At 44.7% G+C, this 19,705-nt stretch overlaps 2 protein-coding genes across 2 annotated transcripts; both read right to left on the bottom strand.

The window, feature by feature from the left end:
- Positions 1-6,235: 6,235 nt before the first annotated feature.
- LOC123059495 (uncharacterized) lies at positions 6,236-7,483 on the bottom strand. The gene is made up of 4 exons (XM_044482054.1): positions 7,177-7,483; positions 7,043-7,119; positions 6,850-6,956; positions 6,236-6,312 (listed from the first exon to the last, which is right to left on the bottom strand). The coding sequence occupies exons 1-3, from the start codon at positions 7,400-7,402 to the stop codon at positions 6,879-6,881; spliced, it is 381 nt and encodes a 126-aa protein (XP_044337989.1). The 5' UTR covers positions 7,403-7,483; the 3' UTR covers positions 6,236-6,312; positions 6,850-6,878.
- Positions 7,484-12,697: 5,214 nt separating this feature from the next.
- On the bottom strand, positions 12,698-18,979 carry LOC123057288 (uncharacterized). Its single transcript, XM_044480354.1, has 6 exons — positions 18,049-18,979; positions 13,621-13,703; positions 13,426-13,503; positions 13,226-13,246; positions 13,065-13,130; positions 12,698-12,736 (listed from the first exon to the last, which is right to left on the bottom strand). The coding sequence occupies exons 1-6, from the start codon at positions 18,758-18,760 to the stop codon at positions 12,698-12,700; spliced, it is 999 nt and encodes a 332-aa protein (XP_044336289.1). The 5' UTR covers positions 18,761-18,979.
- Between the last annotated feature and the right edge of the window lie 726 nt (positions 18,980-19,705).

Genomic DNA, 19,705 nt, shown 5'->3' with positions numbered 1-19,705 from the left:
GTTACTAACACTTAGCAACCGAACCGGTATCTAATACCCTGGTGCTACTAGGAGTACTAGTAACATTATAATGCATATCCAATATACTTCTGTCGACCTTGCCAGCCTTCTCATCTACCAAGTATCTAGGGTGGTTCTGCTTCAGTGACTGTTCCCCTTATTACAGAAGCACTTAGTCTCGGGCGTGGGTTCAACTTTGGGTTTCTTCACTAGAACAACAGCTGATTTGCCGTTTCATGAAGTCTCCCTTCTTGCCCTTGCCCTTCTTGAAACTAGTGGTTTCACTAACCATCAACAATTGATGCTCCTTCTTGATTTCTACTTTCGCGGTGTCAAACATCGGGAATATTTCAAGGATCATCATATATGTCCCTGATATATTACAGTTCATCACGAAGCTCTAGCAGCTTGGTGGTAATGAGTTCGGAGAAACATCACTATCTCATCTGGAAGATCAACTCCCACTCGATTCAAATGATTGTTGTACTCAGACATTTTGAGCACAAGCTCAACAATTGAGCTTTTCTCCCTTAGTTATGCAGGCTAAGAAAATCGTCGGAGGTCTTATACCTCTTGACATGGGCACGAGCCTGAAATCCCAATTTCAGTCCTTGGAACATCTCATATGTTCTGCGATGTTTCAAAAACGTCTTTGGTGCCTCAATTCTAAACCATTTAGCATTGCGCACTGAACTATCATGTAGTCATCAAAACGTGTATGTCAGATGTTTGCAACATCCACAGACGACGTTCGAGGTTCAGCACACTGAGCGGTGCATTAAGGACATAAGCCTTCTACTGTCTGCATAATTTCTACTATCAACTTCCAACTAATTTTTCTCTAGGAACATATCTAAAAAGTAGAACTGAAGCGCGAGCTACGACATAATTTGCGAAGACCTTTTGACTATGTTCAGGATAATTAAGTTCATATTATGAACTCCCACTCAGATAGACATCCCTCTAGTCATCTAAGTGATTACATGATCCGAGTCAACTAAGCCGTGTCCGATCATCACGTGAGACGGACTAGTCATCATCGGTGAACATCTTCATGTTGATCATATCTACCATACGACTCATGCTCGACCTTTCGGTCTCTTGTATTCCGAGGCCATGTCTGTACATGCTAGGCTCGTCAAGTTAACCTAAGTGTTTCGCATGTGTTCCGAGGCCATGTCTGTACATGCTAGGCTCGTCAACACCCGTTGTATTCGAACGTAAGGATCTATCACACCCGATCATCACGTGGTGCTTCGAAACGACGAACTTTCGCAACGGTGCACAGTTAGGGGGAACACTTTCTTGAAATTTTAATGAGGGATCATCTTATTTACTACCGTCGTTCTAAGCAAATAAGATGCAAAAACATGATAAACATCACATGCAATCAAAAAGTGACATGATATGGCCAATATCATTTTTCTCCTTTTGATCTCCATCTTCGGGGCTCCATGATCATCGTTGTCACCGGCATGACACCATGATCTCCATCATCATGATCTACATCATCATGTCTTCATGAAGTTGTCTTGCCAAATATTACTTCTACTACTACAGCTAACGGTTAGCAATAAAGTAAAGTAATTACATGACGTTTATATTGACACGCAGGTCATAAATAAATTAAGACAACTCCTATGGCTCCTGCCGGTTGTCATACTCATCGACATGCAAGTCGTGATTCCTATTACAAGAACATGATCATATCATACATCACATATATCATTCATCACATCCTTTGGCCATATCACATCACAAAACACTTGCTGCAAAAACAAGTTAGACGTCCTCTAATTGTTGTTGCAAGTTTTTTATGTGGCTGCTATGGGTTTCTAGCAAGAACGTTTCTTACCTACGCAAAAACCACAACGTGATATGCCAATTGCTATTTACCCTTCATAAGGACCCTTTTCATCAAATCCGATCCGACTAAAGTGGGAGAGACAGACACCCGCTAGCCACCTTATGCAACTAGTGCATGTCAGTCGGTGGAACCAGTCTCACGTAAGAGTACGTGTAAGGTCGGTCCGGGCCGCTTCATCCCACAATGCCGCCTAATCAAGATTGGACTAGTAACGGTAAGCATATTGAACAAAATCAACGCCCACAACTACTTTGTGTTCTACTCATGCATAGAAACTACGCATAGACCTAGCTCATGATGCCACTGTTGGGGAACGTAGCAGAAATTCAAAATTTTCCTACGTGTCACCAAGATCTATCTATGGAGAAACCAGCAACGAGGGGAAGGAGAGTGCATCTACATACCCTTGTAGATCGCTAAGCGGAAGCGTTCAAGAGAACGGGGTTGATGGAGTCGTACTCGTCGTGATCCAAATCACCGGAGATCCTAGTGCCGAACGGACGGCACCTCCGTGTTCAACACACGTACAGCCCGGTGACGTCTCCTACATCTTGATCCAGCAAGGGGAGAAGGAGAGGTTGGCGAAGACTCCATCCAGCAGCAGCACGACGGCGGGGTGGTGATGGAGGAGCGTGGTACTCCAGCAGGGCTTCGCCAAGCACCACAAGAGACGAGGAGGGAGAGGGGTAGGGCTGCGCCAAGAAGGAGAGGAACTCGTGTGTCTTGGGCAGCCCAAACCTCAAGTATATATAGGGGGAGGGGAGGGGCTGCGCCCCCACCTAGGGTTCCCTCCCTAGGGGTGGCGGCAGCCCCCAGATCCCATCTGGGTGGCGGCCAGGTGGAGGGGGAGAGGGAGGCGCACCAGGCATGGGCCCTAAGGCCCATCTGCCCTTAGGGTTTGCCCCCTTTCCTCCCCTTAGGCGCCTTGGGCCCTTGTGGGGGGGCGCACCAGCCCACCTGGGGCTGGTCCCCTCCCACACTTGGCCCACGCAGCCCTCCGGGGCTTGTGGCCCCACTTGGTGGACCCCCGGGACCCTCCCGGTGGTCCCGGTACGTTACCGATAAACCTCGAAACTTTTCCGGTGACCAAAGCAGGACTTCCCATATATAAATCTTTACCTCCGGACCATTCCGGAACTCCTCGTGACGTCCGGGATCTCATCTGAGACTCCGAACAACATTCGGTAACCACGTATATCTATTCCTTATAACCCTAGCATCATCGAACCTTAAGTGTGTAGACCCTATGGGTTCGGGAACCATGCAGACATGACCGAGATAACTCTCCGGTCAATAACCAACAGCGGGATCTGGATACCCATGTTGGCTCCCACATGTTCCACGATGATCTCATCGGATGAACCACGATGTCAAGGACTTAATCAATCCCGTATACAATTCCCTTTGTCTAGCGGTACGATACTTGCCCGAGATTCGATCGTCGGTATCTCGATACCTTGTTCAATCTTGTTACCAGCAAGTCTCTTTACTCGTTCCGTAACACATCGTCCCGTGATCAACTCCTTGATCACATTGTGCACATTATGATGATGTCCTACCGAGTGGGCCCAGAGATACCTCTCTGTTTACACAGAGTGACAAATCCCAATCTCAATTTGTGCCAACCCAACAGACACTTTCGGAGATACCTGTAGTGTACCTTTATAGCCACCCAGTTACGTTGTGACGTTTGGCACACCCAAAGCACTCCTATGGTATCCGGGAGTTGCACAATCTCATGGTCTAAGGAAATGATACTTGACATTAGAAAAGCTTTAGCATACAAACTACATGATCTTGTGCTATGCTTAGGATTGGGTCTTGTCCATCACATCATTCTTCTAATGATGTGATCCCGTTATCAATGACATCCAATGTCCATGGTCAGGAAACCGTAACCATCTATTGATCAACGAGCTAGTCAACTAGAGGCTTACTAGGGACATGGTGTTGTCTATGTATCCACACATGTATCTGAGTTTCCTATCAATACAATTCTAGCATGGATAATAAACGATTATCATGAACAAGGAAATATAATAATAACTAATTCATTATTGCTTCTAGGGCATATTTCCAACAGGAGGAGAGAGCAGGAGGGGGAGGAGGAGAGAGGAGGGAGGAGGAGGGAGGGAGGAGGAGAGAGCAGGAGAGGGAGGAGGGAGGAGGAGGGGGCCGCCGGCACCGGAGAGGGAGGAGGAGGAGGCACTACTAGGGAAAAGCCTAGCAGCAGCGCGGGTTTTAGGCCTATCAGCAGCGCGGGTACCCGCGCTACCAATAAGGCGCTACAGCTAATAGTTAGTAATAGCGTGGGTTGAAGCCGCGCTACTACTAACAAAGTTAGTAGTAGCGTGTGCCACCCACGCTACTGCTATTTAGTACCCGCGACACTACTAACAAAATAGTAGCAGCGTGTCCATACTACCAACGCTACTAGTATCCTAAATACTAGTATAGCGCAGTCTTTTCCCACGCCACTACTAACTAATTTATAATTAAAAATATAAAAATCCACCAATTCCATTTTATGCATACAGTTCCCAGTAAACACAACAATAGTGAGCACTGCTGGGCTCCTATTTCATGGTTAAAAGGAAACCGAAGGAAATAAATCAGCCAAAAAACCTCATTATGCATTGCAACTCACAAATGACCACTTCAAAGAACATGCAAGTATCTATGTCATTAACAATTGCAAACATAAGTTTCTTTTTACTACAGTTGTTGTATGTACTATCACACAGTTCCTCATTCTGTTCTCACTCAATAATAAGAAAAATGAAAAGAAAAGATAGAGATAATCTGCCGCAATTGCACTTCGGTGTCATGGATTCAGTCTGCCGCTTCAACATCTCATTATCCGGCAGCACTCTGTCGCTATCTTCTACCTATGAATAAAAATAGACCTTGTCAGAGAAGCAAATGTGAAACCTTATTACAACATGTATGCTAAGTCGCTAACCCATTGAGACAGCTAGAACAAATGTGGAAACTTTCCATGTTGCCGAGTAAGTATATTAAACTCCTCACATTTACATCAGCTTGCTCACTTGTAGCTGCTGGAGCAACCAAATCATCCTGAGCCAATATAGAGTTGCTGCTCAGGCCAAGAACAACAGCTGTAACAAGACTGGAATTAGGATTGCCATGGTACCAAATATGATATTTATTTCATTAAATCAAATGGAGGTGGCTGCATATGCAGAGAGCAGACCTGCTTGCCCAATCAGTATAGCGGCACATGTTGTCGTGCAGGAGCACGCGGCACCTATGACCTTCGCTCGTGTTGATGATGATGCCTCGCTTGATACTCCCTTGTCCACTGAGACGGCACTCCGTCGCCGCTGCGGCCACCAGCGGCATTCTGCTCAATGGCGGCCAAGGCATGCCTTGTGGATGTCCAGGAAGCTTGAATCAGGCTGGACCTGAGAAGAAATAGAGCATGGTCGTGTGATGTCCTGGCTGAATCAGAGTACATTGCCTAAGGAAATAAAATGGGCAAAAGGAGGAGCATACAATAAGCAAAAGTGCAGAACAACATTCTTAATTAAATTTAGCCTTGGCAGAATACTTGGTTATCCAGTGCAAAATGGTTGCCTTTTAAACTATGGAACACAAAGAATCATCATTAGCCGTCAATGCAAATCAGCTTCTCTCCATAGAGAAGAGAAGACGTCTTAGTCTCTTGGATGCATGAAGCACACCGTATATGCTAATCTGATCAGAGCATTTTCTTTTTCAATTTAATCGCGCAGTGCCAACATCCCCACCCATAGATGTTTTGTTTGTGTACGAATAGTACAATGTTTTATTTTCAATTTAATGAGCAAAGTTTAAGGTCCATAGGCTCCTTTGTATCCTGTGGAACACAGAATTCTACATTGATTGAACAAATTGACATTTCAACATTCCTAGAGGCATTGTTGCAAACACCTTGCGAGCGAGCTCAGAGCGTGCACCTGCTGCATAGACTAGACTAATCTAATCGCAAGCCGTCCTACTAGTAGCAGTTCAGCAGAAGGATCCTACTAGTTCATCTACTAAACTTACATAAACTAAATCTTACTAGCTCAATCAGAATACTATGGTTTCTACAAAACTGTACTTTTGAGTACTGTGAGGTGTTTGCCTAAACCAACAAAACTGTACATTTGTAGCACTCATTTGCTCATACAATCATTGAAAATTCAGAAGTAGAAATAGAAGCTTATGTAGTTGCCGATCAACCGTAGCTAATGGACTATAGAATTCACTGCTCCTCACTTGTGATAAATTAGGCTAAAAAATTGCATGTTCAATTTTGCATCAACCGAACATAAGAAAACGGAGAAACCGGACCTTGGACTGTAGCTCTTGGCGACGTATCTGCCGACACCAGGGTTTATCCGCACAATCCTCCGGATTGAGTCATCGGTGTCATTAGCATATCCCACCCACCAACCTACCTGAAAATGAAATTGGCTAGAGTCAAACCCAACAACGTGTGCTGCAGGATGGCATCAAAAGCCCACTTGATGGATTATCTAGTGTTTACAACTTTGGCCATATCTGGAACAGACATGTGTGTATTCTTTTGCATATATAAAGGATCGAACAACAGAGGAATTATCACTAGCCATGGTTTGTTATTACTTATATTAGGACCAGCACCTTACTTATATTACACCTCATGGATAGTTGTTCAGCAAACAGAGACCACGCTTTACATGATGATGTCCCCTTTTTGCTGAGCTTTTACAAAAACAGGTACTCACATTTGACATAATTTCTCATCTTTAGATGCCAATCCCTTTTGTTGGATGTTTATTATATATACAAAACAGCACAACAGTACACACGCAACTGGGACGATCATGTTTAGGTACAAATATAGTTTGTTGGGTATTAAGGAGCACCATGGACTAGAATTCCTAATTGAAGATTCACAAAATCAAGACCAGCATGAAGCTAATTGAGCACCTGGACTGGAACAATGCACTCACACATGGGCGAAAGCTAACGAGGCAAGAGCTTACGACAAGATGTATGTCCAGAACTGCTTGTCCTTCATGTGGCGTGGGCACAGATCATAGCGGACCTTAGCGAGTTCCTGCAGGGATCACAAATTATAGTTTGAGATCTGAGAGCCATCTCTATCTTGGGCGAAGCGGAGGACGAGATCCGCGGGAGACCTACCTTGGCTCTGGCGAGAACGAGGATGGCGTGCCGCTGCTGCCAGTCCAAGAGCTCGGCCGCCGACTCCGCGGATCCTCCTGCGACAAAGCATAGCACCGCCAGTAATCGAGAGGGAACTAGTAGGGGAGCGAAACCGAGAAGGGAGGAAGGAGGGGGTGCCTTGGTGGAGCTGGAGGGGAAGGACTTGAAGGCGTCGGGGGAGAGTGTCCGGATGAAGTCAAGGAGCTGTGGCGTGACGCTGAGCTCCTCCGCGTCCTCCTCCTTCCCCTCCGCGGCGGAGGGTTTGCTTGGGCCGGTTCCGCCGCTGCCGCTGCCGCCGGCTCGGCGGCGGAACAGCCATGGGAACGAGGAGAAGGCCATCGGCGGGCAGGTGGGCTGGGACGGGATGCGGCCGGCGACGGCGATATGATGGATACGAGATTCGTCGGCGAGCTCGCTGGACTGGGGGGGAGGGCAGCGGCGCGAGACCGGGAGCGGCGGCCACGCGGCCGCCGGCGTGGCGCACGCAGCGGGGGATGGAGGCGGAGGGGATCTGGATCGGGCGTTGGTGGATTTTTTTAGACAGACATGGGTTGAGTGGTGTGGGACGGTTGCGGGTGGGAGTGTATCCGGCGGGGGTGGGTGGCGTGGGACACTAGTAGTAGCGCGGGTGTCTGACCTACGCTATGGCTATCCACGTAGTAGTAGCATAGGTTTTACAACCCGCGCTACTACTACGGCTGGTTCCGGGAGGCACGGTGGAAATAACTTAGTAGTAGCGAGGGGTAAAAACCCACGCTACTACTATCAGGTTATTAGTAACGCAGTTTTCTCAAGCTCGCTACTGCTAATTAGCAGTAGCGTTTGTTTTTAAACCGCGCTACTGCTAAGATTCTGTGTATAAGGTTTTCCCTAGTAGTGAGGGAGGGATCGACCTTGGGGTGGAGGAGGAGGACGGCGACAGCAACGATGGCGGCGACGACGACGAGGGCGACGGAGGCGATGAGAGAGTGTGAGGGGGAGAGTGATGCGCGCGGGTCAGCTGGTTTTGATAAGGGCCCTTAGTGGTAGCGCTTGTCCGTGAAAAGTGCTACTGCTAAAGTCTATAGCAGTAGTGCTTTCTATGGAAAAGCGCTACTGCTAACGTTAAGCATGTAAAAAAAATTCAAAAATACATTGGTCATCAATGATCTTTTTGTGTAGAATCTAAATTGTCAATAGGAATCTTCTCTTGTTTAAGAATCGGTGAAGATTCCTATTGCGGACACAGATCCTACACATAGAGTTCAATGAAGACTACTCCCTCCTTCCATCTATATAGGGCCTAATGCGTTTTTTGAGGCTAATTTTGACCAAATATTAGAGCAATAATATATGACATGCAACTTACACAAAGCACACCGTTAAATTTGTGTCTGAAAGGAGCTTTCAATGATATAATTTTCACATTGTGCATGTCATGTACTATTAATCTTGTCAATAATTAAAGACGGTCTTAAAAAACGCATTAGGCCCTATATAGATGGAAGGAGGGAGTAAGTGGTTGTGATGGTTTGAGAAGCACCAAATTTAAGGTGGTAAAAATTCTGTTCGCGGAGCGAGGTGGGACTAAACTTTGGTCTTATTAGGAGGGGACTGAATATATCAGTAGCGCTGGTAAGGGAAAAAGCGTTGTTGCTAAGATCAATAGTAGTAGCGCTTTCTACAAATGAGCGCTACTAGTATCCCTAGCATACCTGGAACGGCCTATCAGTTTTAGTAGTAGCGTGTTTTCTAGGTCCAGCGCTACTGCTATGCTCATATTAGCAGTGCATGTAGTTCCCGAGCGCTCCTGTTAAGTAGCAGCAGCGCTTACTATTTTACAGTGCTGCTACTATGCTACTGTGTATAAGGATTTTCCTAGTAATGATTGTAGATTATTTGATGAAAATTCCATTATCTATTGGACACGTATTCAGATATATTAATATGGGAAAGAGGCTCTCATATACCTCTCGAGATTGGGAGGGTGCGGAGGCGGCTAGAGGAAGTGTTGCAGGCCGAGCTCAGCAGCAATGATGAACTATTGTTGGTGCCGGACTGGCGACGCCTATGAAGGAACAAGTGTGGCAGAATAGCTCTTGAATTGGCGAAGCCACCATCGCACCGCTATCCCCAAAGATTGTTTGGTGATGACTGGTCCATCATGAGACGTACTAGAGCGACAGACTGCCTTGAGCACGGACTGGAGGCTAAGAGAATAGGATTCCAGCAGCCCAGATGAATATGAACGACCACCATTGCCACTCATAGTCTAGGATATTGTGTAGGTTTCATTTCTTTTGGTTAGAACACATGGATTTAAACCAGAGGTAACCAATTTGCTATGTTCATCTGATAAGCTATTTGGAATTGGTTACATGTGTTTTATTTCAAGGATACCCAAGCACTGCATACATTTTGTAGAGGTACTCATAGCCATGGTTTTCACTTTCAGAGATATTTTGATGAAATTAACTTAATTTCAGTAATTTCACTCGACACAGAAATACTTATGTTTTGGCCAAAATATTTTAGCAATTTCAGTAGTGCATAGGAATTTAAATATTTTTTATTTTTTTGAAAAAATAACTTTTAATTGAATTCAAGTGAATATTTTGGTCATTTGGCCCAAATGCAAACTGAAATCAATGAAACTCACTAAATACACTGAATTTTGGTGAATTCGGTTGGTGCTGAAATTGAAAACCATGCTCATAGCTTCTCACCAATTTGCCATAGTCAAATTATGAATTTTAATGATTGATTAATTTTCATGCTCAGAGGTGGACATGGTTGAGTGGCCACGGGGAAATTGTGGGCAGTAGCCTGTCAGGAACTTAAGAAATGGGGACAAGGGACATTTTAGTTAATCAAGGCTCTGTATTAGGTTCAAGTTTTATCCTTGTGGTAAAAAGATAAGGTTAGATTAACCACCATGTACATTTTTAATTATTTGTAAATAAGAAATATAATCAAAGTACTCCTTTTAATCGATAACATATATATTTATATATAATTTGTAAAAGTGCAAGTTCGAGCATTAAGGTGGAATGGGAGGAGGGGTCGGGAGAAGATTATGTACTGTTTCGTCTTATTGCAAGGAGAGGATGGTTACGAAGAAATGACAATTGTCGTGGCGAAAAGAAACATAGACAGAATCAATTTTATTACTATGGATGGAGACCACATGTCATCTTATCCAACACATTTCTGCATTGGGACAATTACTCAATTTCTATGGTTTTTTTATTCCATGGCAATGCATAGACATTCAACTGGAGTATTCAAATATGCAAGTTGTTCCACCTTTTTCAAGCTATTTACAATTTTTTCACTGCTCAGCAAGTTTGTATATGATGCTGGGAAACTCAACATAAGGAAGTGCACAGAAGGACACATAAGTGTTGCACTTTGAATATGAGAGAAACTCAACATCCAAATAAAAAAATTAGTTGCTATGTCCATCGCTAAGCTGGAAATGCAAGCATCCTTCTGAATAAGATATTAGCTATCTTGAAATGCAAGCATCCTAAACTAGCAACAATATTTCTAACAATTGAAAACAATCTTGCAATCTTGATATAAGGGTTAAACAGTATCACAGGTTTTGCTATTTCTTTTGATGTTGAAATCGACAATATTTATTTTAGAAAAGAAGAGGCTTAAGGATCGCATGATATATACCATTACGTATATCATGGCAGCGAAAATACGATGTGGTGGTCGCCCTCAAATATGACAGTGTGCACTCCTTGGTACTGGGAATCGACCTGGGACATCGAAGAGGGGAGAGGAGGAGAAGGGAGACGCCATGGAGGGAAGGGGAGGCGGTGCTGAGAGGAAGGTGTGGGTTGAACGCCTTGGCGGGGAGAGATGGCAATGACGACGTCTGCAGATAGAGCAAGTCGGGGGAATTAGATGTGAGTGTGAGGGTCATGCCATGCGGTGAGAGAATGAGTGAATTACTTTTTTAAATAATAAGAAAAGGAGTTGCATTTTTCTTTTTAGGGAAAGCATGTGTTTGCTATGAGAGAAGTGTCACATCCTTTTATATAGGAAAAATATCAAATACCCTAACAAGTCATTTCTATATAATGATTACCAACAAGTGATTTACAGGTGAGCGTACAGTTTATTCAAATTGGAATGTGACGCACTCTACTAAAATGCACGATGCCACTCACTCCGACTAGAAAAAGTCGTCTGCTTGCATTTAGCATCTAACCAAGGGTCGCGCTGTTCGCCATCCTGGATGAAGAATACTTATTCCTCACCCCAGCCCACCCACACACTGAGCCGACCAGCCTAAATCCAACGTAAGAGTGAAAGGCTTGTGAGGTAAGCTTACCGAGTGGATATGAGGTAAGTTTACGAGCCTCAGAATCAGCCTCGCGATGGAAAACCACGATGAGAACCAGGGACGTGAGGTAAGATCTAGTTGCATGTGAAGTAAGATTGAGAATCAGTCCCATGCCCTGAAAAAAACACAGTAGAAGAAAGCTGGTTTTTTTCTGCGCATAAGAAAAAAACTGATTTTTTTGCGGGGAAGAAAAAATCTGATTGTGACGTAAATTACTGCAATAAATAGTGGTTGCATTCTTGAAATTTTTAGTTAACGATGTGTGGCCCCTAAGGTTGAGACGGGTAAGAAAGGGAGCAAATCGGCATTAGCATCGCTGCCTGTGTTTCGTGTTTGCTACTGTGCGAATGCTATGTCTGCATGCTTCCTGGGAGGAGTACAATGAATAACTAATTTAAATATTCACTAAGAACTTTTCATGTTTAACTTGTTTGGGAAACACATTCCCTGTTACTTTGAACGGTGGAAGCTGAGTTTGACTGTTGGGTGAAATTCTTGTGTTTTTCTTCTTGAAGGACAGCCTCAAATACTTTCATACGGTTCACTTGGACCAATTTCCTACTGTAGTCTAATATCATAGGAATGGCACATGGCACATGGTAAGTTACTTTAGACCAACTACATAATGAGTTCGTCTTTACATGCCTACTTTGTATTGTACCATTTATACACACAGTAGCATAATGATAAATTTAAGCGACTACCACTCAACAACAATTCGGATGACGCTAATAAAATTAAATGTTCAAGCAATCATAAGCAAGTACGGTACAATGACTCTGGACAATAATTTTAATTAATTCAGATTCAGAATCATGTAACCTGCTGAATGATTCCCCACATGGGTCTGAAACAAAACCGTAAATCTTCATGGTGAACAAAGAAAATGGAGAAGCTAGACTCATTCTACGTGTTCGTAACAAAATTTTCAGGCGGACAGCTGCTGGAATGTGGCTGACTCCAGAGGAACCCTCGCCTTCGGCTGCATCCACAGCCTGTCCTGCTGATCTGATCAGCAGCCTATCCCTTTGGACTCCCCTGAACGTGGAGCAAATGCATGGGAGGAAAGACCTTGACCAGCCCAGCCTCGACACTGAATGTTGTTGGTATCTCCAGACGTGCACTAGACGTAGAAGGAAAGCTGCTCCTGGCTTAGTCCCTCTACTCTTTGGCCGCTACTTTGGAAAGGTGCCTGTGTGCACACTGCTAGTCATCTTTTGACTTGTAGTTCTGTAGATCAAATTTTAGTTTCTCTAAACTTGGAAGTTGGAACGGTGACTCACTAATGGTATCATTTATGCTAATGGAACCAGGGAGGCCACCTCGTTATTCATCTAGAAAAACATCAAACATAAACACTTTAAACAATAAACCAAGTAGTCTCCCTACATAACTTCACTGCAACCTGACAAAATCTTTGCCAATTGGTAGCCGATTAGTAGTTAGTCGTTCCATGTCAAAGAGCACATAAATTCTACATAAACACTTTTCTATTTCAGCATGGACCGGAACAGCAACAGTTAAGAACTACCTAGTCTAAAAAAACATCCAACCAAACTACTTGGAGATACAAAATAAACAAGAATGCGAGTATTCCTAACAAACAATAATTATAGAGTGACATGCACAAATGGCAACAATATACTTTAAAATTCGAATTACCTCTTCTGGCAGGATGCGTTCAGTCTCCTGATATCTCCAATGTGCAGCTTCTGCAAGAACTGAACTCTGAACACCAATTTGGCAATTTGGGAAGAACGCGACAAAGCGAAATGAAGTGGAAATTGATTAGAACTAAAAGCACTAGAAATGGGATTGCTCACCTGCTCTGGTGCGCTCCCCGTCTGCACACACCCAACCAAAATAAACCCAAACCTGCAGACAATGTCGCCGCTGCTAGCCTAGCAAGGGAGGCAGCATCGCCATGACCACTCACACCGCAATGACCGGAATATGAATTGCATCATGGTACAACACTTGAGATAAGAAAATTGTCGGCACTCTCAAGGGAATGACAATTTACTGATATATTTAGCCTACGCCAGGACATGAGTTTCTCAAACAAACAACTGCACATGCTAGGTTTGCTCACCACAAAATCCTGAATGGAAAACAGTAACAAAATCTGAACTAGAAAAAGCCTAGCTGGACTCAGGATTTAGCTCGCCACCATGCCCTGTCGTCGAAGCCCATTGGTGTGCTCCGTCCACCATATAACCACCACCAGTAGTGCCGAGGCCGGCCGCCAGCGCTTGTTGATGCCACCCGTCGAGCCGTACGCGGGTTCCCAAAGTTCAAAACCTTTGAATAAAAGTAAAACAGTCTTAGAAATTGTCCTAGAAAGGAACAACTTAAAGATTGCACGTACAACTAAACCATGTACTTGTATGAGCACACAACTAGTAAACACTCCTTAATCTGAACTGCGTTATTCATTTTCTATTGATGGCCTAATAAACTTCAAAATACAACACTCTCCTTGTCCTGTTCTTATGCACTAAAACGCTTAATGTTTCCTAACAGGAAAAATTGTTTGCTTTCTATTGAATACCTGATTTGTTGGAACTGCCGAAGACACTAGTTGTGAATTCCAATTAGGTACTGCATAGTCCAGCTAGCTACGCCAGCAGCTATGCCTGATTGTACTATCTTCAAATCAAGCTAATTTCCTAGTGCACATGACCATCTCCTGAAGTGAGTGATGCAGCCAACTTTCACCAATCAGAACAATAATTTTCTCGCTTCAGAACATGCTGATTCTTTACGTACATCATTGCGAACATTCAATTAAGTCAGAACAATCGTTTATTGCTATAGGATAAAAAATCATGAAATTTAGACAAAAGATAAATCAGAGAGAGGATTCACGTGCCCGTGACAAACAAAAATTGATCTCAGCTAGATCCAAGTCTGATACTCTACTGTGATTCCTTTGTATCGGCAGCCTTGAGCTCCTCCTCTTCTTCTCTACCATCCACATGGCCTTCATCTCCTCTGCTATGATCTCAACCCCCTCCTTGAATTGATCCCACCGTCAGGAGCCTGTCTCCAGCATTACCTCCACTCGGGCTCCTTATTTTCCTTTCCTTTCCTTTTTTGGTCTTCTTCCACTTCCCCCGCACTGCTCCCAAAAACCAATAGCCCTGCCCTAACCCTAGAAATTCAGAAGTTCATGGAGGACGATAGGGGAAGAAGAGGAGGAGGAGGAGGAGGAGGGGGATGGGGGAGGGTCGTACTGGCAATAATACTGCCGAGGGTGGAGAGGGACGCCGGAGAAGGCCGTTGTCGCTGCCGAGCTCGCCCGGATCTTGCACCGCCCGCGCGCCTCGGAATCCCTACCGCATGAGAGAGGAAAGGGAAGTACTCAATGCACGAGAGAGGTAGTCCTCGCCGCCGGGTCGTCCCTCCGGTGCCGTCGCTGACCCTGCCGCCGCAATGACGAGATGGGAGGGGCCGTAGGGAGAGAGGAACCGGCCGGGGGAGTGGGCTAGTTTCTTTTTTTATGACACGTGGGGAAGTGGACGACCGCTAACGATTTCATCGCCGTAAAATTACATCGGCTGATGTAAGACCAGGCTCGGTAGATCGACCGGGTGAAGAATAATTTATTCTTCACCCAGGACTATTAATAGAGTTTATATATATATATATATATATGTGTGTGTGTGTGTGTGTGTGTGTGTGTGTGTGTGTGTGTGTGTGTGTGAGAGCTTATTTTTCATTTTAATATCTTTTGTATGTTTAATTTTACAAATCAGAGATACAAGCAGGTGATGGCTTCAGATGACGCTTTAAAAATGTCGACCAACAAAGCTTATAATGGGCCAGACTGAAAAATCATCGAGTTTTACACAATCAGAAGCGATGCATACAAATAATTGTTCTTTATATATTCGTTGCACATGATAATAGAAGAACATGTGTTTATATATATACACAAGGGTATAGGAGAGATGGAGACGGATTATGTCGATGTTTAAAAAAAATACATAGACAAGGGTATTGAGACGATGTTGTTGGAAGGGCCCAAAAATTTACCAAGTTTTATATTCAATAAAGGGCACGTGGCAACGCACGGGCATCCTACTAGTAAACATATAATAGCATAATTTCGCACATATTGCATAGTATTTGTGTAGACGCATTTACGCTCACTCAACAACCAAAACATACCCACAAAAGAAAAAGTAAAACCAACTAACAAAGAAAAGCAAAAGCCAAAACACATAAAAACAGAAAATAAAAAAACAAAGGGAGGGAGACAACCTTGGATCGTATAGTTAATGGGCCTGGGCCTAGTTGCAAATCAACTGACCCAAATATTGTGTCATTCAAAAAAACAAGCCCGACACGATACAAGTTGGGCTTGATAGGAGGGGTACGTTGTGAGGGCATGCCTATATATATGTCATTGTAAATACTCATATTTCTTTATATTTGGTCAAACTTTATATAGTTTGACTTAGGACAAAGCTGCGCCATCCATTTCACAATGCAGTGCATATTAGGATTCTTAAAATTCAAGCACGTTTATCTTTGACTAAGTTTGACTTTATGTAATTTTCACTTTTCCAAAAGTGGTGAATAGTCCTAAAACAACCATAAATAGGTGAAATGAAATATATTTCACATAAACTTATTTTATGATAGGATTATTTAATGGTCAGTTAGTACAATCGCGTTCCTGTTGATAAGATTCTAACATATATCAATCCTGAATATATTTTGAGAGGATTTGAAATTCGAATTCCAAAAGATGATGAAATTTTGTGAACTATAAAAATTACGGTGCGGTGATATACTTGCTTCATGCCATTTTATATAAGTTGTTTGTATTTTCTACTCCCTCTGTAACAAAATATTTGGAGTTTTTGGTTTACCCTAAGTCAAACTAAAGTTTGACCAAATTTATAAAGCTCCTAAATTGTACTCGGCGAAATGTTTGCCGAGTCACCGTGGAGAGGATCTCGGCTTACGGCCCTTTGTCGACATGGAGTAGCCGAGCCGTCGTTGCCAAGGGCAACACTCGGCAAAGCCCTTGCCGAAGTGTATCTGTCCTTCGCTGGGTATTTTTTAAACCCGACGTACTATGTTATTCCTGTAATGTCCCTTCACCCAGCGTACATATGCAGGGTACAAATACTTTTGTCATGCGTGTTCAATTTTTTTTTTGTCATGCGTGATAGGTGCACCCAATAACTTAAAAGAAAAATCTTCTCCGTACAAAAGGAAATAAAAGCTTCACAGCATTCCGTATCTTCCTCAATGGGCCATTTTTTGCGAGAAAACTTTCGATCTATTCATCTTCAATCATTGCAGTACAACAAACACCATAAATAATAAAAATTGCATCCATATCCGTAGACCACCTAGCGACGGCTACAAGCACTGAAGCGAGCCGAAGGCGTGCCGCCGTCATCGCCCCTCCCTTGCCACATTGTTTATCCTAGACCATATGGAACACATACGACAATAGCACATCATCCGTGCATGAATTATAAATTTGTTTTAGCAATTTTAGGCTAAAGCAATGGCACTTCCCCATTATATGTCACAAGGTGCCATGATTAGGGACTTGGAACCGTTTACTTTCCAGTTTCCATCAAGAAACGAGAAAATGTGCCATAAGGCATGGGGTGCGCAGCGGCGTGTCAAAGGAAGAAGTGAAGTGTCCGTCTTGTGCCAAGTCACGAGGATGCTCAAGGGCTAGGCGACCGGTGGATTGGGTGGGGAAGGGGAGTCAACGGGCTGGAGGGGCTAACCCGGTGTACCAAATGAGAGCTTGGGGATTTTAAGACCCTCTAAACCCTCCAAACTATGCCTACCAAACTAGGCTTGATTTGTATCTAAGCGGAAATAGGAAAAAGAATAGTACAAGGCGTTCATCTTTTATCAATGACGCATGCTGGTTTTTCGACATCATAACATGCTTAGCACTGATAATGATTAAAGGTAGCAGCACAACCATCGAACACACGTCCACATACACTTCAACTTGATGCACGCTGCCATAAGTCTAAGCCTTGTGGAAGACAGCACATATGGAAAATATATACATCCGAGCCACAGAGTACACCGAAAAACGTATCTACCTCTTTGTTCAAGCTAAATCATGTATTGACGTGGGAGGAGAGAACATAGTTGGAACGGTAGTCCAGTACAAGGAAAACAACATATGAAATGTAGAAAACAAGCATGCATATAGCTGAGTACTATTGACATCCACAGTTAATTAAAAAGGGCGCATGCACAGAAGAGTGGAGGCCAAGGGGGTGACCCCATGGCATACATCTTTAATCTTGAAGCGATGTTCCAACTTGCTGGAGATTGCAACCACCGACTTCACAGCTAGCAGTGTTTCCTCGTGGGTCTCAAGCGTAGATACTCCTTGGTTGGATAGAGTTCATTGGAACCAGAATGAAGCATGATGCCCTTGCTGTCAAGCTCAAAGCTTAACAGACAGAAGTGCTCATTGTCCAAAGAAGAGAAGCAGCAGGGGCCTGCTTCAAGTTCATGTTCTCCTTCATATTCCACCGGCAGCGGGGTGATGGATTGCTTGAGAGCATCAAAAGTTGTGAGACGGATGCAGTAAGCATTTATGGGCCCATCCTTCTAATTAGAGGAAGCAAGGAAGATGGGGCCATGCCGGGACGCGCGGCCGACGAAAGGCAGCGGAGTGTCGTGGATCTTGTGCCACTCGTGTCAAATGCATGTGTGCCCCACGACGGCTGATCGTATGAAACCAATATGTAGGGAGCAACCAGCACATAGGACGTGAGCATTGTACACGGCAGAGAGATGTAGTACTCCCAAGGTTTGAGCTTCCATGGGATGCACGGCGGAATCAGTAGGCTGCTCCAGGAGCACCCCTTGAGGCGCTGGAGGCCGCCGTCGCTGACTACTCTGGCCTTGGAAACATCAAGCACCTCGAACCATGGCGGGAAGTCGGGATCTGATGTCCAGGAGGGTCTCTTGCAGAACGCATAAATCTTGTCACCCACGGCCGTGAGGACAGGGCACCGCTTGGCGGACATGAGGTTCGGCCCGTGGATGACAGCCTTATCCGGATTCGCCGACTTGGTGTCGAAGATTATGACCTCGCCCGAGTCGCCCCCGACGCCGACGATCCACGAGCGGCGCCTCGACCGCAAGGAGATGAAGGACTTGCCGCCCGCGTGGGCGCGCAGGCTGCCGGCTGCGTGCAGACGCTTCGCCATTGCCGACGAGGAAGAGGAAGCGAGGTCCATCTTGTACACGTTGTACGGCGTGGTACACATAGACAAGTCCCAGTGGCATGCCACAAGGTAGACCGTCCGGCCCTTGCACTCCTCATCCAGCCGATCACCGTCGCGGATCATCTTTGTTTTCTTCACGAGATGATCGCTATTCGCTCAGGCCTCACCCGAATCAGCGCTGATGATCCCGATCTGATCTGAATCTCCCCTTGCTTCACGCTCCAGATCTCCATCGGAAGCCCTGGCCCTTCCGCCGTCAAGCTTTGGTGTCCTCCTCTTCCTCTTCTGGTGACCCATCCCTCCTATGGCCTCTGCCGCCGCTGATTGGCCGAACGAGGTTAGCTAGGGTTTGGAACTTTTGATCGTTTTTTAGATTTTTTTTAGATGAAGTTTGGAACTTTTAAAGGAAGCGGCAGTGGATGTATACGCGACAATGAACGCCTTGGGTGTGGCTTTTTTTTTGAGAAAGTTTGCTTGTATTCAAATCATGACATAATACAAATTTCTTAACCCGAACAAGCACACCTTAACACACGCATAAACAACCAGAATAACAAAAAGCACCCTAAAACAACCAAGAAAATACGAAGACCTCCGGAGCTCTGTGTCATCATCCCTGAACTTTGCGAAGGCCGAGGAGACCCCTGAAACATAGTAATCTGCATCCAGACACAAGCAGGTCCTATCTTCAACCATGACATAATCACCGCCATGCTGCCCCACTTCTTTGCACCAGTGCCAAAAAGACAAGGACACATGTGCATCCAACACGTCTGCACCGTCCTTTGCCATCTGTGTTTTTGAGTACCGCTATATGTGCCCCTTCTAGATGGAAGAGAACTAGGATATGTTCCGGCGCCACGGCCAGGCCAACCGCCCAGGCAAAGCAGGACATCCCTCCAGCAGCAGCATAAAGAAGGATGAAGGAACACAATAGAAAATCATACCGACGAGGAAGAATAATCTTCGTTTTCACACAACCACCACACCCATATGAGGACCAAACCGGCCAGTGGCGGTGGACCTTCAAACACCATAGCCCGCGACCTCAATGAGATCTGGGGATCC

This window comes from Triticum aestivum, chromosome 3A (genome assembly GCF_018294505.1).
Source record: "Triticum aestivum cultivar Chinese Spring chromosome 3A, IWGSC CS RefSeq v2.1, whole genome shotgun sequence".
In the NCBI taxonomy this organism is placed as follows: domain Eukaryota; kingdom Viridiplantae; phylum Streptophyta; class Magnoliopsida; order Poales; family Poaceae; genus Triticum; species Triticum aestivum.
The sequence above is the reverse complement of the archived record's forward strand: the minus strand, read 5'-3'. Positions and strand labels throughout refer to the sequence as shown.

Coding starts and splice junctions, on each gene's coding strand:
- LOC123059495 (XM_044482054.1), bottom strand. CDS start 7,402: ATGGCCTTCTCCTCGTTCCCATGGCTGTTCCGCCGCCGAGCCGGCGGC. Junction 7,120..7,176: donor CCCTCCTTCCTCCCTTCTCG/GTTTCGCTCCCC, acceptor GCTTTGTCGCAG/GAGGATCCGCGGAGTCGGCG. Junction 6,957..7,042: donor TCGTTCTCGCCAGAGCCAAG/GTAGGTCTCCCG, acceptor TGATCCCTGCAG/GAACTCGCTAAGGTCCGCTA.
- LOC123057288 (XM_044480354.1), bottom strand. CDS start 18,760: ATGATCCGCGACGGTGATCGGCTGGATGAGGAGTGCAAGGGCCGGACG. Junction 13,704..18,048: donor TTCGTCGGCCGCGCGTCCCG/GCATGGCCCCAT, acceptor TTTTATTCAAAG/GTTTTGAACTTTGGGAACCC. Junction 13,247..13,425: donor GGCGTAGGCTAAATATATCA/GTAAATTGTCAT, acceptor GGGTGTGTGCAG/ACGGGGAGCGCACCAGAGCA.